At 44.2% G+C, this 13151-nt stretch overlaps 1 protein-coding gene across 1 annotated transcript in view; it reads right to left on the bottom strand.

The window, feature by feature from the left end:
- Scp2 (sterol carrier protein 2) overlaps positions 1-13151 on the bottom strand; it is an 83301-nt gene that overhangs the window by 41952 nt on the left and 28198 nt on the right. The window contains exons 7-10 of the mRNA XM_075944906.1: positions 11602-11665; positions 5423-5509; positions 4114-4264; positions 1795-1942 (exon numbers count right to left, since the gene is read on the bottom strand). Coding sequence (XP_075801021.1) covers positions 1795-1942; positions 4114-4264; positions 5423-5509; positions 11602-11665 — 450 coding nt within the window. The remainder of the gene's footprint in view (positions 1-1794; positions 1943-4113; positions 4265-5422; positions 5510-11601; positions 11666-13151) is intronic.

Below are 13151 nucleotides of genomic sequence, written 5' to 3' on the forward strand. Positions count from 1 at the left end.
GGGCTCAAAGGCCAACAGTGCTGAGGATGTCCTATCAGCACCCTCTAGAGAAGAAAAAGAAGCAGGGGCTAAGGAGGTAGCTAACTCTGTAGAGTGACAGAACTTGGGAGATAGAAGCAAAAGGACCAGAAGTTCAAGGTCATTGTCAGCTATACAGCAAGTTAGAGCTAGCCTGGGGAAAAGGGAGGGCCTAGGAGATGGCTCCACAGGCCTAGTGACCTGAGTGTGACCCTGAAACCCTACAAAGGGGGAAAGAGAAAACAGCTCCATGGTGCTGTCCTCTGCCCTCCTTATGTGCACCATGCCACATGCACACTAATAAACACAATACACACGATAACTATAAACTAACTAATATACATAAACCTTAAAAAGAAATCCAGTCAAAAAGCCAGCAGATACATATAGTATCCTACAAATGTTCAAATGATGCAAAAGAAGTCAGAAGGAAAGCAGAGAATAAAAAGTATACAACACAAGAAGAAAACATAATAAAATGGTCCATCTAAACCATATGGACACAGAAGACTATGTTCTTGGACTAGGAGAAAATATTCACAACATAAACATTTATCATTGGCTGGGCAGTAGTGGAGTACACCTTTAATCCCAACACTGAGGAGGCAGAGGCAGGAGGATCTCTGTGAGTTCGAGGTCAGCCTGGTCTATAGAATGAGTTTCAGGACAGCCAAGGCTACACAGAGAAACCCTGTCTCAAAAAACAAAAAAACAAAACAATACAAAACACACACACACAAAAAAATAAGCTTATCTCTGAAATGTATCTAGAATATATAGAGTATATATATTAAAATTGTGATGTTACATATGTGTATGTATATAAATACATACATTCTTAAAATACAATAACAAGAGCAGACAACCAAAAGGCAGAGATTTAAATAGATATAACGACAGGCACAGGATACATAAAAAGAAGATACATGAGGAGCTGGAGAGATGGCTCATCAGTTAAGTGTGCATGCACTACTCTTCCCTAGAGGACCCAAGTTTGATTCCTAACACCCACATAGGGTGACTCACAACCAGCTGTAACTCCAACCCTAGGGAACCCTGAAGTTACTCGTTCACTTACCCACACACGGGTACCAACATAGACACATAACTAAAGATAACATAAATCTTTTTTTTTAAAGGCAATAAATGAATGACCAATAGGCACATAAAAAGGTTTTCAGTATCATTAGTCACGAGGAATGCAAATCAAGACTACAGTAAGATGCAGTCCTATCCTCTGAGCAAGCCTGAAATGTGAACAACGCTGTCAAGGGCCGACGAGGAAGTGAACAACAGGAGTTCATGCGCTCAGAATGGTGCGCTTTAGAAATGGACAGGAACCCGTCACACCTGTCAATTATCAGCTCTGCCGTTTTTCCTTTCTGCAAGGCTTTATTTAAACACAATTTAAAAATACTTGAGGTTTGTAGGCCTAATAAATCCTCTCTAAAATGGAACAGGACATTCTAAGCACTGACTTGCATAATGTAAAGGAAGGTATACACTCTGTTCTGCCAGGGTTGGTGCCGTCCAAGACTGGATGCTCTAAACCAGTTTGCACAGTGTGGCAGAGCCAGTGTGCAGGGACAGGCAATTAGTGACTCCTATTGCTTAATGAGAAAGTGACGGCTTCTCAGTGGGACCGACACACACACACACACACACACACGCACGCACGCACGCGCGCGCGCGCGCGCGCGCGCACACACACACACACACACACACACACACACACACACACACACACACACGGAGAGCCATCTTCAAAGACACTACCTTCTGGACAGAGCCCCAGGGCCTCGTAAGTCAGGAGCTCATTGGCAGAAAAGCAGTCATGAAGCTCTATCACATCGACGTCAGTCGGTCTCAGGCCAGACTTCTCATAGCACTTCCTGGCGGCTTCTTTAGTCATATCGAAACCAACCTAGAACCAAAAGTCCATTCGGGAGTGAGAAAGGGCAGCAGCCCGTGGTCTTTTAGCTAAGGCGTTTAAGAGACTAGTGCACGCATAACATTAAAAGCTCAAAATACCACACATAGTGAAATCTCAGCTGAACCTGCATTATATAAAAGGTCTAAATAAAATAATGTCCAAAAAGAAGAATGTACATACAGAACTTTATACCTACCATAAAGAACAAAAGTTTAAATAAGACATCGAAAAAGGACTTAGAATCTCTGAGGTTCTATCTAGGCTGTTATGAAAACTATGGAATCATAACATATAGCTGTATTGGTGAAGTTATAATGTATAGTTGTACTGGCTGAAGAGAATTTTTAATACATTATTATGAGTCACAGTGAAAAATATGGAACAATTCTATAGGAAAATATGCAACCTTCTTTTAGAAGATCATAGAGGATTCAAACCACTTTTGCACAGGCCATGGTCAACTTCTATTCAAGGAGAAAGACAGAAGTAATACAAAATGTGCCATGAGAACCTGACTAGAAGCTATGTGCCATCACCCAATAGTATGATCTTGACTTTGCTGGTCAACACCCCACTGCTCTGACCAAACACCCAAGAAAACAACTGAAGAGCAGGAAAGGTTCTTTCCCGCTTGTTTTATTTTTCAGACAGGATTTCATGTAGCCCAGGCTAGCCTCAAATCTACTGTGCAGCAGAGGATGACCCTGTACTCCTGTTCCTCCTGCCTTTCTTCTCAAGAGCTGAGGTCACACGTCGTGTTGCCATGCCCTACGGGAAAGAATCATTTTGGTTCATAGTTTTGCAGGTTTCAACCCAGGGTCACCTGGAGCTATCACACCAGACCCATTGCAAGGTTTTTTTTTAAAAAAAAAATCCTAGCAGAGAACACGTGGTAGAGCAAGGCTGCTCCCCCACTGAAGGCCAGGGAGCAGTCAGAGCTAACTTTTTCCACAAAGCCTCGTCCCTGAAACCCATTAAACTGTGAACCCATCAATGAATTAATCCTTTGATTAGGTTAGAGCTTCCAAGATCTGGTCACCTCCCAAAGACTCCACCTCAAAACAATGCTGGATCAGGCACTAAATCTACAACACATGAGCTTACGGGGAATCAAATTAAAGCATTTGATTAAGTTGTGTAAGCATTTCACATTTAAAGCATGTTGTAAAAATTTATTTTATCTAATTTACTGTCACAACTGTTTCTGTAGTTGAGGGGCAAATCATCAATTGTTCAACTCACTTTAGGTCTGAAATCTTTTATTTTCTCTTTAATAAGGGTAAATGCCTTTAATTCTAGCACTTGGGAAGCAGAGGTTGGTAGATCTCTGAGTTCAAGACAGCCTGGTCTAGAGAGAGTTCCTGGACAGCCAGAGCTACATGAAGAAGCCCTTTCTCAAAAGTAAGTAAGTAAGTAAATAAATAAATAAATAAATAAAATAAAAAACCAACATGTCTAATAAATTAAAACACCACATTTATGATGCCATCCTAAGCAGCATCTGATTAGCAATGTAGCTAAGGCTGGGCCTGAATTCCTAATTTTCTATCCTCCACCTCCCAGTGGCCTTGCTGGAGTAGGTGTGCCCTTGTTAGAGAAAGTGTGTCACTGTGGAGGTGGGCTTTGAGGTCTCATATGCTCAAACTATCACCCAGTGTCTCAGTCCACTTCCTGTTGCTTCCTGATCAAGATGTAACCAGTTCCATGTCTGCACGCATATGGACTTAAACCTCTGAACTGTAAGCCACCACCTCAATTAAATGCTTTCTTTTATAAGAGTTGCCATGGTCAGGCAAGAGAGATGGCTCAGCAGTTAAGAAAACTGGCTGCTCTTCTAGAGGTCCAGGGTTCAATTCCCAGCACCCACATGGCAGCTTGCAACTGTCTGTAACTCCAGGGTCCAACACCCTGACACAGACATCCATACAGGTAAAACACCAATGCACATAAAAATAAAAATAAATATTTTAAAAAAAGTTGCCATGGTCATGTTGTCTCTTCATAGCAACAGAAACCATAACTAAGAAAATGGGCTACACAAGAACCTTTCTAGATCAAGTTTTTTATAAGTGCCTTCCAGAGCTAACAACAATAAAGTGTCAGGTTGCAATTTAAAATAATATTTCCTTAATTTAATTTAAAAAAATGAACCTCGGATATACCATTTTAATAATGCTTTTTTCTTCGAATGTGCTTGGCAAATCAGTCATCATCTCCTGTGCCACAATTTCCACAGCTTTGTCTTGCAGGCCATACTTCAGTACGAAATCTTCACTAGACAAAATTGCTGCTGCAGCGCCATCAGAGGTGGGACTAGGAGGAAGTGAAACAATTACTCCAACATCGTCCATCTCCTAGGGGTTCAGACTGGGAGCTGGGGGGGGGGGGGGATGAAGTTTGTCCCCTGGCCAATCCCAGTCTTTTCTGAAATGTTTACTATTTAACTGCATATGCATCCCACTGAGGCTGAGTCTCCAGCAAGCCCTCAAAAGCTCCTCTCTGCTTAGTCCACAGTCTCTCCCTCAAGCTCTCACTGAGAGAGTCCTGCATCTGCCTCCACTGACACATGAGGCAATTTCTGGAGACCTCTGCAGAGTGCATTAGTTCTATGAAGATACTACTAGGGACTCACACCACTCCAGCCTTGCTGTATCCCAGAGAGCTCAGTCTGGAATTCTCTTGGAAGCTGGGGCAGAATAGAATGGGGCATTAAAAAATCCAGAGGTAAGACCCTTGAGATCTCAACACAGATCTACAATCAGCTGGGAAGCTAGGTGGCACACACAAGAGCCCCTCGATGAGCTGGGAAGGATTTTCTAAGTGGGCCGTCCTTCAGTCTCTGCCAGGTGACAGCTGACTCATTTTGTCAACTGCATTCCAGACAGTATCCCCAGAGCTCAGTCAGGAATGTACGCAGGACTACACCATCCTCAGTCAATGTTCGAGGAGCAAGATGTGACTGTGAGCACCGTTAGAGCTATGAATCCTTCATTTCGCTCTTATCTATCACAGAGAAAAGTTTTCCATGTTAGAAGTCTACAGGGAAAACAAACGCTCCCAGAGCCTTAGGGCTGCACTCGCCTCCCAAGGTGTTTTTAATAAATAAACACAGAATATCCCAAACAAGTAAAAGTTACTAGAGAAGGAAGAGGTAAAATGTATTTTTTCATGACAGAGGGGATCTGCCTCAGAGCAGCAACAAGAAGTTGGGTACATGCTCAGGAAGCCACCCAGAGTGAGGGGACAGTGGTGAATCCACCCAGAGTGAGGAGACACTGGTGAATTCACCCAGAGTGACGAGACACTGGTGAATTCACCCAGAGTGACGAGACACTGGTGAATTCACCCAGAGTGAGGGGACGCTGGCAATTCTACAAAAGTTACAGACAGAGCCTAACATTTACCCAGGGAGGGACGGGCAGGGGATGAGCAGTTAGCTATGCTTAGGAAATACTAACATGCTTTTCTTACCAGCATTGCAAGACAGTCAGAAAATCGAAGATCGTCCTAGATTTCATTACTTCATCTAAGCTGTATTCTCTCTGGAACTGGGAATACCTAAATACAAGATACATGGTTACAAGTAGGGAAGCAACTGTAATTTCTGATGACGAATCTTTTCACAACCTACAAACTTACATTAAGAAGTTTCAACCTTAATGTCATTTGAATGAAGTTTTTAAAATAAAGAAAAAACCACCTACTCTACAATCCTATGTTGTGTATGGAAGCTGTCTGTCCTAGCTGGGCAGGGTACATGCCTGCAGCCCCGGAGCTAACACTGTATTTGGCACTAACTATACTTGACATTAACACTCAGGAGGAGGAGGCAGGAGGCTTAGAAGTTCAAGGTCATCATCTGCGACACAGAGAGCTCTGGGCCAGTCTATACTACCTGAACAGTCTCAACGACAACGACAGTAAAATCTGCCTGCTACAGAGCTCTAAAACCATTTCCCGTGTGACAGGACTGGCTTTGTTATACTAATAAGATGGCTGAAGCAGGGCCCCTGGCCCATCATTTCTCTCTCCTCATCTCTCTCCCCCCTGACCCAATCCTAAGAGGGTCTCTCTCATTCTAACCCAGGTTGGCCTTGGACTCTTCATTTTCCTGCCTCCCTCTGTGCTGGAATTAGGTGTGTTCCACACTCTGCTGCCTCAGGAATCTTTAAGACAGGCGTCTGATCACCAAGGAGACCAACCAGCCTGCTCATCCTTTGCTGGGGAGAGGAAGGTGGGAAATTAAGTTCAGTCATGTGACTAGTCATTTATGGAGCATGCCCATATAACAAAGCTAATAGAAATTCTAGACACAGAAGGTGGGGAACGCCTGGATGTCCTGAGGAAGCTACAGTGAGGGTGACTGCCCCTCCCCATCAGTAGAGCATAAAACCTTTCTATGGGGGGACTCAGCCAGTTAGGAGCTCCTGAATTCCAGACTAGGACTCCACCCTGCTACATAGCCGAGGATGACTTTAAACTTCTGGTTCTTCTGCTGGGATAACAGGCATATGACACCATGCCCTGTTTCATCTGGCGTTCTTCTGACTAACATTCTCTATAATAACACTATATATGTAAGAGCACTTTCCTGAGTTCTGTGTTACTCTAGAATCATAAAACCTGAGCGGGGTGGGGTGGGGGGCATAGGAATCCCTTAGATTGTAGCCAGTGAGCCAGTATGGGTGGGCTGGTCAACTACCAGTAACTGGCATCTGAAATAAGTCAGTCTCCTGAAGGGCAGAAGCTGAGCCTTGCGGAGTCTGTTATCTTTGGGTGGCTCATGCCAGCCCCAAGTAACAAGGTGTCCAGCTGGTGCTAACACCAGTTAAATGTTACAACAGAGCACTTCACTTTTCCCCTAGTCAGTTATAAAATACTAGCCACTAAAATGAAAGGACTTGGGGTCAGAGAGATGACACAGGTGAGGGTTCGTCCCCCTCAGATCTGGTAACGTGAGTATGATACCCAGAGCCCACACAAAGATGAAAGGAGAGAACTGACCCCATGGAGCTGTTCACTGAACCACACGCATCATGCACATAGCACACAATAATAATAGATTAATTAATGTTTAAGTCAAATGGCTTGTTGGCTAGGGATGTAGCTCAACTGGAAAAGTTAGGGAGAGTTCGTTTGCCGTTTAAAACAGGATCTCTTTATGTAGCTCTGGCTGTCCTGGAATTTGCCTTGTAGAACAGGTTGACTGACCTCCAACTCACAGAGATCTGCCCACCTCTGCCTTCTGAGTTCTGGGCTTAAAGGCGTGCGACACCACACCCAGCTAGAGTACTTTCCTAGTACACAGGAGGCCCTGGGTTCCCAGCTCCACACAAACATGCCAGTGATTCTAACCCTGTGTTTGTAGAGGCCGGAGGAGAAGAAGCCAAAGGTCATCCTCCAACACACCCAGTTTGAGGACAGCCAGAGCTACACGAGACCCAGTTTCGGGAAGAAACAGAAAAATCACTTGCCTAATATATGTGATACCCACATTCTGTAATAAATAAAGTTAACGTTGGCCATGACTAGCTTTCAGAAACTACCTTATTTGAGCCATACCCCACGCTGGACAAAGAGACAGGAACGCCATTCCTACCCTCAAGGAATCCTGTATGATTCCACAGTAAAGAAATACATTCTGTTCTAATGTTTACAATACATGCTATGACAAAAATGCTATGTGGGTGGTATAGGAGCACACAGCTGTGCATTAAACCCAGACGTCCCAAAACTAACAAAAGGGGGGTGGATTCCTGGCAGGAGAGACAGCAGATGCAAAGCAGCCTGCGGTGGAAAAGCAGCCTGCGGCGGGGAAAAAGGCCATCAAGACAGGCAGGAGGGCTTGGAGTCTGGGAGGGGTGAGGAGGCAGGACGGAAAGGTGGGCAGGAGAATGACCCAGGATTAGAGCAGAAAAGCCCATTTTTTGATGGTCATATCTCACACTAAAAACAGTGAGGAACAGGATACTAAACTGGGCTTATGGCACAGTAAGATCCATATTTCATCAGGAAAACTTGGTATGTAAAAGGGATAGAAAATGATATCACAGAAAGCAATTTGGCAAAGAGATGGGGCAATTAGTTAGGGCCAGAAAGGAAAGGGCCTGGTGTGGGAAACTGGAAGTGAAGGACAGAGAAAAGGGATAAATTCCAAAGACAGTCAGTAAGGAGGCAGAACCTGTGAGTTCATCCCAGCTGCACACAGAACAGACGCCATGGGAGGTAGACGCGAGGATGTTCTGGCTTCCTTAGATAATGAGGTACTTGTTGATGTCAGTGACCATGATAAAGAACAAGGAAGGAAAGCCAGGGTTGAGGGAGGTGACAAATTTAGAGTAGACTCTGAAGAACCTGTAGGACATTGAAGTGGAGCCAACCAAGGGAACCATCAGACCTAAGTGCAAAGGTGCAGGTGGCGTAGGCTAGCCCCAGTCCTTTCTACTTACCACAGATCCTCGCGGCCTTTCACTAGTCTTATACTGTGTGGGAATATGCTCAAAAATAGGGGTTGAGTTTGGTTTGGTTTTTTCTTTTGGAGGCTGCCTCAAACTAGACACGTAACTGAGTGTGACTGACCTTGTACTCCTGATCCTCCTACTTCAGTCTAGAAGAAGCCAAAACTGCCTTTTGAAGTTCCAATGCCAGGAAAGTGCAGTGTTGTTAATTCCTCAACATTCCAGGAAATCAGAAGGACCCTTACAGCTCTCCAGGGACTAAGGGCAAGGGATCAATTGTACGCAGCTTTACAGGCCTCAGCTCTGCTACTCACTGCCAGCATTTCCTCTGATGCTAACTCTGTCCCAAGTACACTGCTGGAAACATAATGGGCAGAATGGGAAGCTGGGCAGTGGTGGCGCACGCCTTTAATCCCAGCACTCGGGAGGCAGAGGCAGGTGGATCTCTGTGAGTTCGAAGTCAGCCTGGTCTACAAGAGCTAGTTCCAGGACAGGCTCCATAGCTACAGAGAAACCCTGTCTTAAAAAAAAAAAAAGAAGAAGAAGAAGAAGAAGAAAGAAAAAAAGAAACAGAATGGGAGAAGAGAAGTGGAAGAGAAGAAGAAAGAAGAGGAGGAGGAAGAAGAAAGAGAAGTGAGGAGGTCCCGGCAGGAGTCAGGGCAGGCAGGGAAACGAGGTGAGAATGAAAAATCAGTTCAGCCTGACTCACCTGTCAGACTGGATCAACTTCTAGGAAGTCTGATGCCAGGCAGTTTATTGCCAGCATACTTAAACACAATATCATTAGGAAAAGGTTTCAGGTGTAACCGTATTCCTGGGGCACAAGGAGGCAATAACTATGTTGAAACAACTTAAGGCAGATGCCATTTCTTCCAAGAAGATGGGTTCTAGAGCTAAACGACCTGTATTAGTTTAAGGGTCTAAGGGAGGGTCTGGCACAGTCTTGGTCATACAGATAATACAGAGGTCGTCTGGGCTATTGGCCACCTCTGGTCCTTGTTGTGGGTGCTTGGGGGAGCCCCTGGCTGTACAGGTAGTGTAGAGATCCTTTAGATCACTAGCCACCTCACGTCCTGGTGGTAGGACTTTGATATATCACGGCCCAACAGGTATCACAGATTTCCAGGGTTTTTCTCACCTCCAGTTCCTGGCCTTCTGAAAAGACAGGTTCTACAGCTTTTCCTTTGACACGGCAATCCTGGGTGCTTAAAATTCCTGGTTTCCCTGAGCTCTGTGGGTGCAAAAACCTTATGCTCCCCACAGAGGAGGAAAGGGTAATGGAGTCCGACTTTACCATATAAACCATGGGAGTCACCAGGACTTTCACAATAGCCTTGGGTTTTCTATAAAAGACTCTTGGATCTTAGGGATGGAATCTGTCTCAGTTTCTTTTCCTGCAGCCATGATAAAATAACCAGACAGCAGTAATGAGGGAAAAGGATTTCTCTAACTCACTGGTGTAATCCATCACGGCAGAGAAGTCAAGGCTGCAGGCTTAAAGCAGCCAATCACATTCCACCTCAGGTTGGGAGGAAGAAAGGGATGAATGAACGCACAGGGATCAGCTCTAAAGTCTCTGCAACGATGGGCCTGGAACTGTGTGTGAGCCAAGGTAACATCTCCCTTAAACCGCTTTTGTTACAGCTACACAAAAGGAAGAAGACAGAACGAGGCATGCCCGAAGAACTCTGACAGCAGCGTGAACTGTGACAAACGTGCAATGACAAAAACACCCCTATCATGTCAAGGTTTACATTTAGTAAATGTGGCAAAGACAGTTCAGAAACAATTTTCTGATTCCCTCTGTGCTAAGCTCTAAGGATATGAAGATGAGAAAAGACTCTTGCCCTCAAGGAGTTTGTAATAGAGGAGGAAGAAATAAGTAAGAACAAGGTTGTCACTTCTCAGGATGACATGGGGAGGAAGAGAAGAAAAGGCGGGAAAAACTAATCTGACTATGGGGGGGGTTCAGACGTGGGGCCTTGGGAGGTGACCTGGATTAGACAAGGTCATCAGGGGAGAGCCCTCATGATTGAGTCCAGGGGGCTTTACAAGAAGTCCAAGAGACTAGAAGAAACAGATCTACACACATGGCCCTAGTCTCTCACTATCCAATGTCCTGTACCTCCTCAGACTTCTGCCAGTAAGAGGCCATTATCAAGATGGACATGGTGGTGCACATCTTTAATCCCAGCATTTGGGAGGCAGAGGCAGACAGATCTCTGAGGTAGAGGCCAATCTGGTCTACAGAATGAGTTCCAGGACAGCCACGGATACACAGAAAAATCCTATCCAAGAAAAGAAGGCTACTGAGAGATGGAGAACTCTGTGACTTGCAATGTTCAGAACCACAAGGCAAAATAAATTCCTTTTCTTTTTAACTCATCCAATCTGTGATATGGTGTTACTGGCAAAGAAATGATTCAACATGTTTTGCATTGTTTTCACAGAGATTCTGGTTATATGATACCGGTTCAGTTCCCAGCGGACAACAGTGAGTTCATGCTGTGAACCAGGCACTGCACCACCACTAAGCATTCAGAGATTGCTGAGGGACAATATATCTGAATACATCCAATATCATTTTCTTCAGATTACTTTTAGGATATAAATAATTATATTGTTCTTCCAGAATAAGTTAATAACACTAGAGTGACTGAAATTCATCTCAGTTATAAAATTAATACGCATTTTACAATCTTTTTTGTTGTGCATAGAAACGCACCTAGAACCTCATACAAGCTAATCACTAGCTCTAGCACTAACCTGGCCCATCCGCCCCAAGCAAATATTTTAGCATCTGTCACTGTTATTCTTATTTAAAAGAATCATTAAAGCCAGGTGGGACAAACCATTCGATGCAGAAGGACTGCCACAAACTGGAGGCTAGCTAGGGCTACTCTCTCAAACTCGACCTCCCTCTCCAAAAACAAACAAACAAACAACCTTCAGAACATAAATAAGTTTAAAAAGAACCATTAAGCTTTAATGGTATTTTAAGTATAAGTAAGCCAAGAACTAGAATGGAAAAAGCAGACAATGTATGCTTTGAGCACAAGCCTTTCTTTTATAGAAAATAATAAACATCCAAGCTAATATCTTTGAGATCTTGCATTTGTTGTCCAAGTATACAACTGCATATTACACAGTAGGAGAGACCAGATTTTCATGTCATAGCTCTGAAGTACTTACGGGTTATTAACTGAGTGTTTGTGATTTTTCCATCCAATTTTTGCAAACTGTTCAACTTTTGTTCCTGCAGAGAAAGCAGACATCAATCAGTGCGTTGTTTTCTTCAGCTCATTATCAAATGTCACAGTGGAACTCAGTGTTTTGCTAAATATTTCCATAGTTTCTCTTGCCCTGGTATCAGGGTTAAAGAGAGCAATCACTCATATGATTTGCTATAATTAAATCTGAGCATTTCACAAAATGACTCAAGAGACATATGAGATAAAAACACTTCCAACTGTCTGTTCTATTTAGTATAAATAGGATTCAGTTTCAAAAACTAGGAAATACAGTCTGGAGCCATAGTGCTTAGCTGGAGAGTATTGCCAGCAATGACCCAGTGCCTGCCAGACATTCCCAAGCCCCAGAGTGAGTGGGTGTACGACTCTACGGCTGACAAACAACCCCCAAACCTTTATGATACAGCAGAAGGGGCTTTAGAAAAGTTACAGCCAGTGGATCATAGATGTTTTCCAGATCTTTGGGGTTTTTTTGTTTTGTTTCGTTTTGTTTTGTTTTGTATTTTGAGACAGGGTCTCACTGTTAAGCCTTTGGCTGGCTTGGAACTCACAGAGATCCACCTGCCTTTGCCTCCAGAGTGCTGGGATCAAAGGTTGTGCCACCCGTGATGGCTTCCAGTTCTATTTTTAACCTCAAACAAGCAGGGCAAAGGAAACAACTGAACAGATTCTATTTAACTACAGACTGGGTGAGCTGTAGCGGTGTGGTGTATCAGAGGTTTGTGGGCACAGTACAGGACTTGCGCTGTTTTCAAGGACTGTTGCCAAACACCTGTAATCCCAACACACAGGAAGAGGGAGCAAGGAGGATCAAGATGTAAGGCCAGCCTGGACTACACTGAACCCTGTCTCAAAATATAAAATAAGCAGGGCCAGATGCTGTGGCCTATGTCTTCAATCTCAGTACTCTGGACACAGCAGCAGATGCTATGGTCTATGCCTTCAATCTCAGTACTCTGGACACAGCAGCAGATGCTGTGGCCTATGCCTTCAATCTCAGTACTCTGGACACAGCAGCAGATGCTGTGGTCTATGCCTTCAATCTCAGTACTCTGGACACAGCAGCAGATGCTGTGGTCTATGCCTTCAATCTCAGTACTCTGGACACAGCAGCAGATGCTGTGGTCTATGCCTTCAATCTCAGTACTCTGGACACAGCAGCAGATGCTGTGGCCTATGCCTTCAATCTCAGTACTCAGGACACAGCAGCAGATGCTGTGGCCTATGCCTTTAATCTCAGTAGTCAGGAGACAGCAGCAAGCACTGTGAGTTTGAAGCCAGGTCTTACATAGTCACCTGTAGAGAGGTAGAGGTAGAGAGGTAGAGGTAGTCACCCAAGGCTATGCAATGAGATCCTGTCTCAAAATAAAATAAAATAAAATAAAATAAAGACTGTGGGTAGAAACTCTAGGAAGGGGGTTGGAGGGATGGCTCAGCAGTTAAAAGCACTGGCTGTTCTTCCAGAGGACCTGGGTTCAATTCCCAGCACCC

Source organism: Microtus pennsylvanicus, chromosome 13 (assembly GCF_037038515.1).
Source record: "Microtus pennsylvanicus isolate mMicPen1 chromosome 13, mMicPen1.hap1, whole genome shotgun sequence".
NCBI lineage: Eukaryota > Metazoa > Chordata > Mammalia > Rodentia > Cricetidae > Microtus > Microtus pennsylvanicus.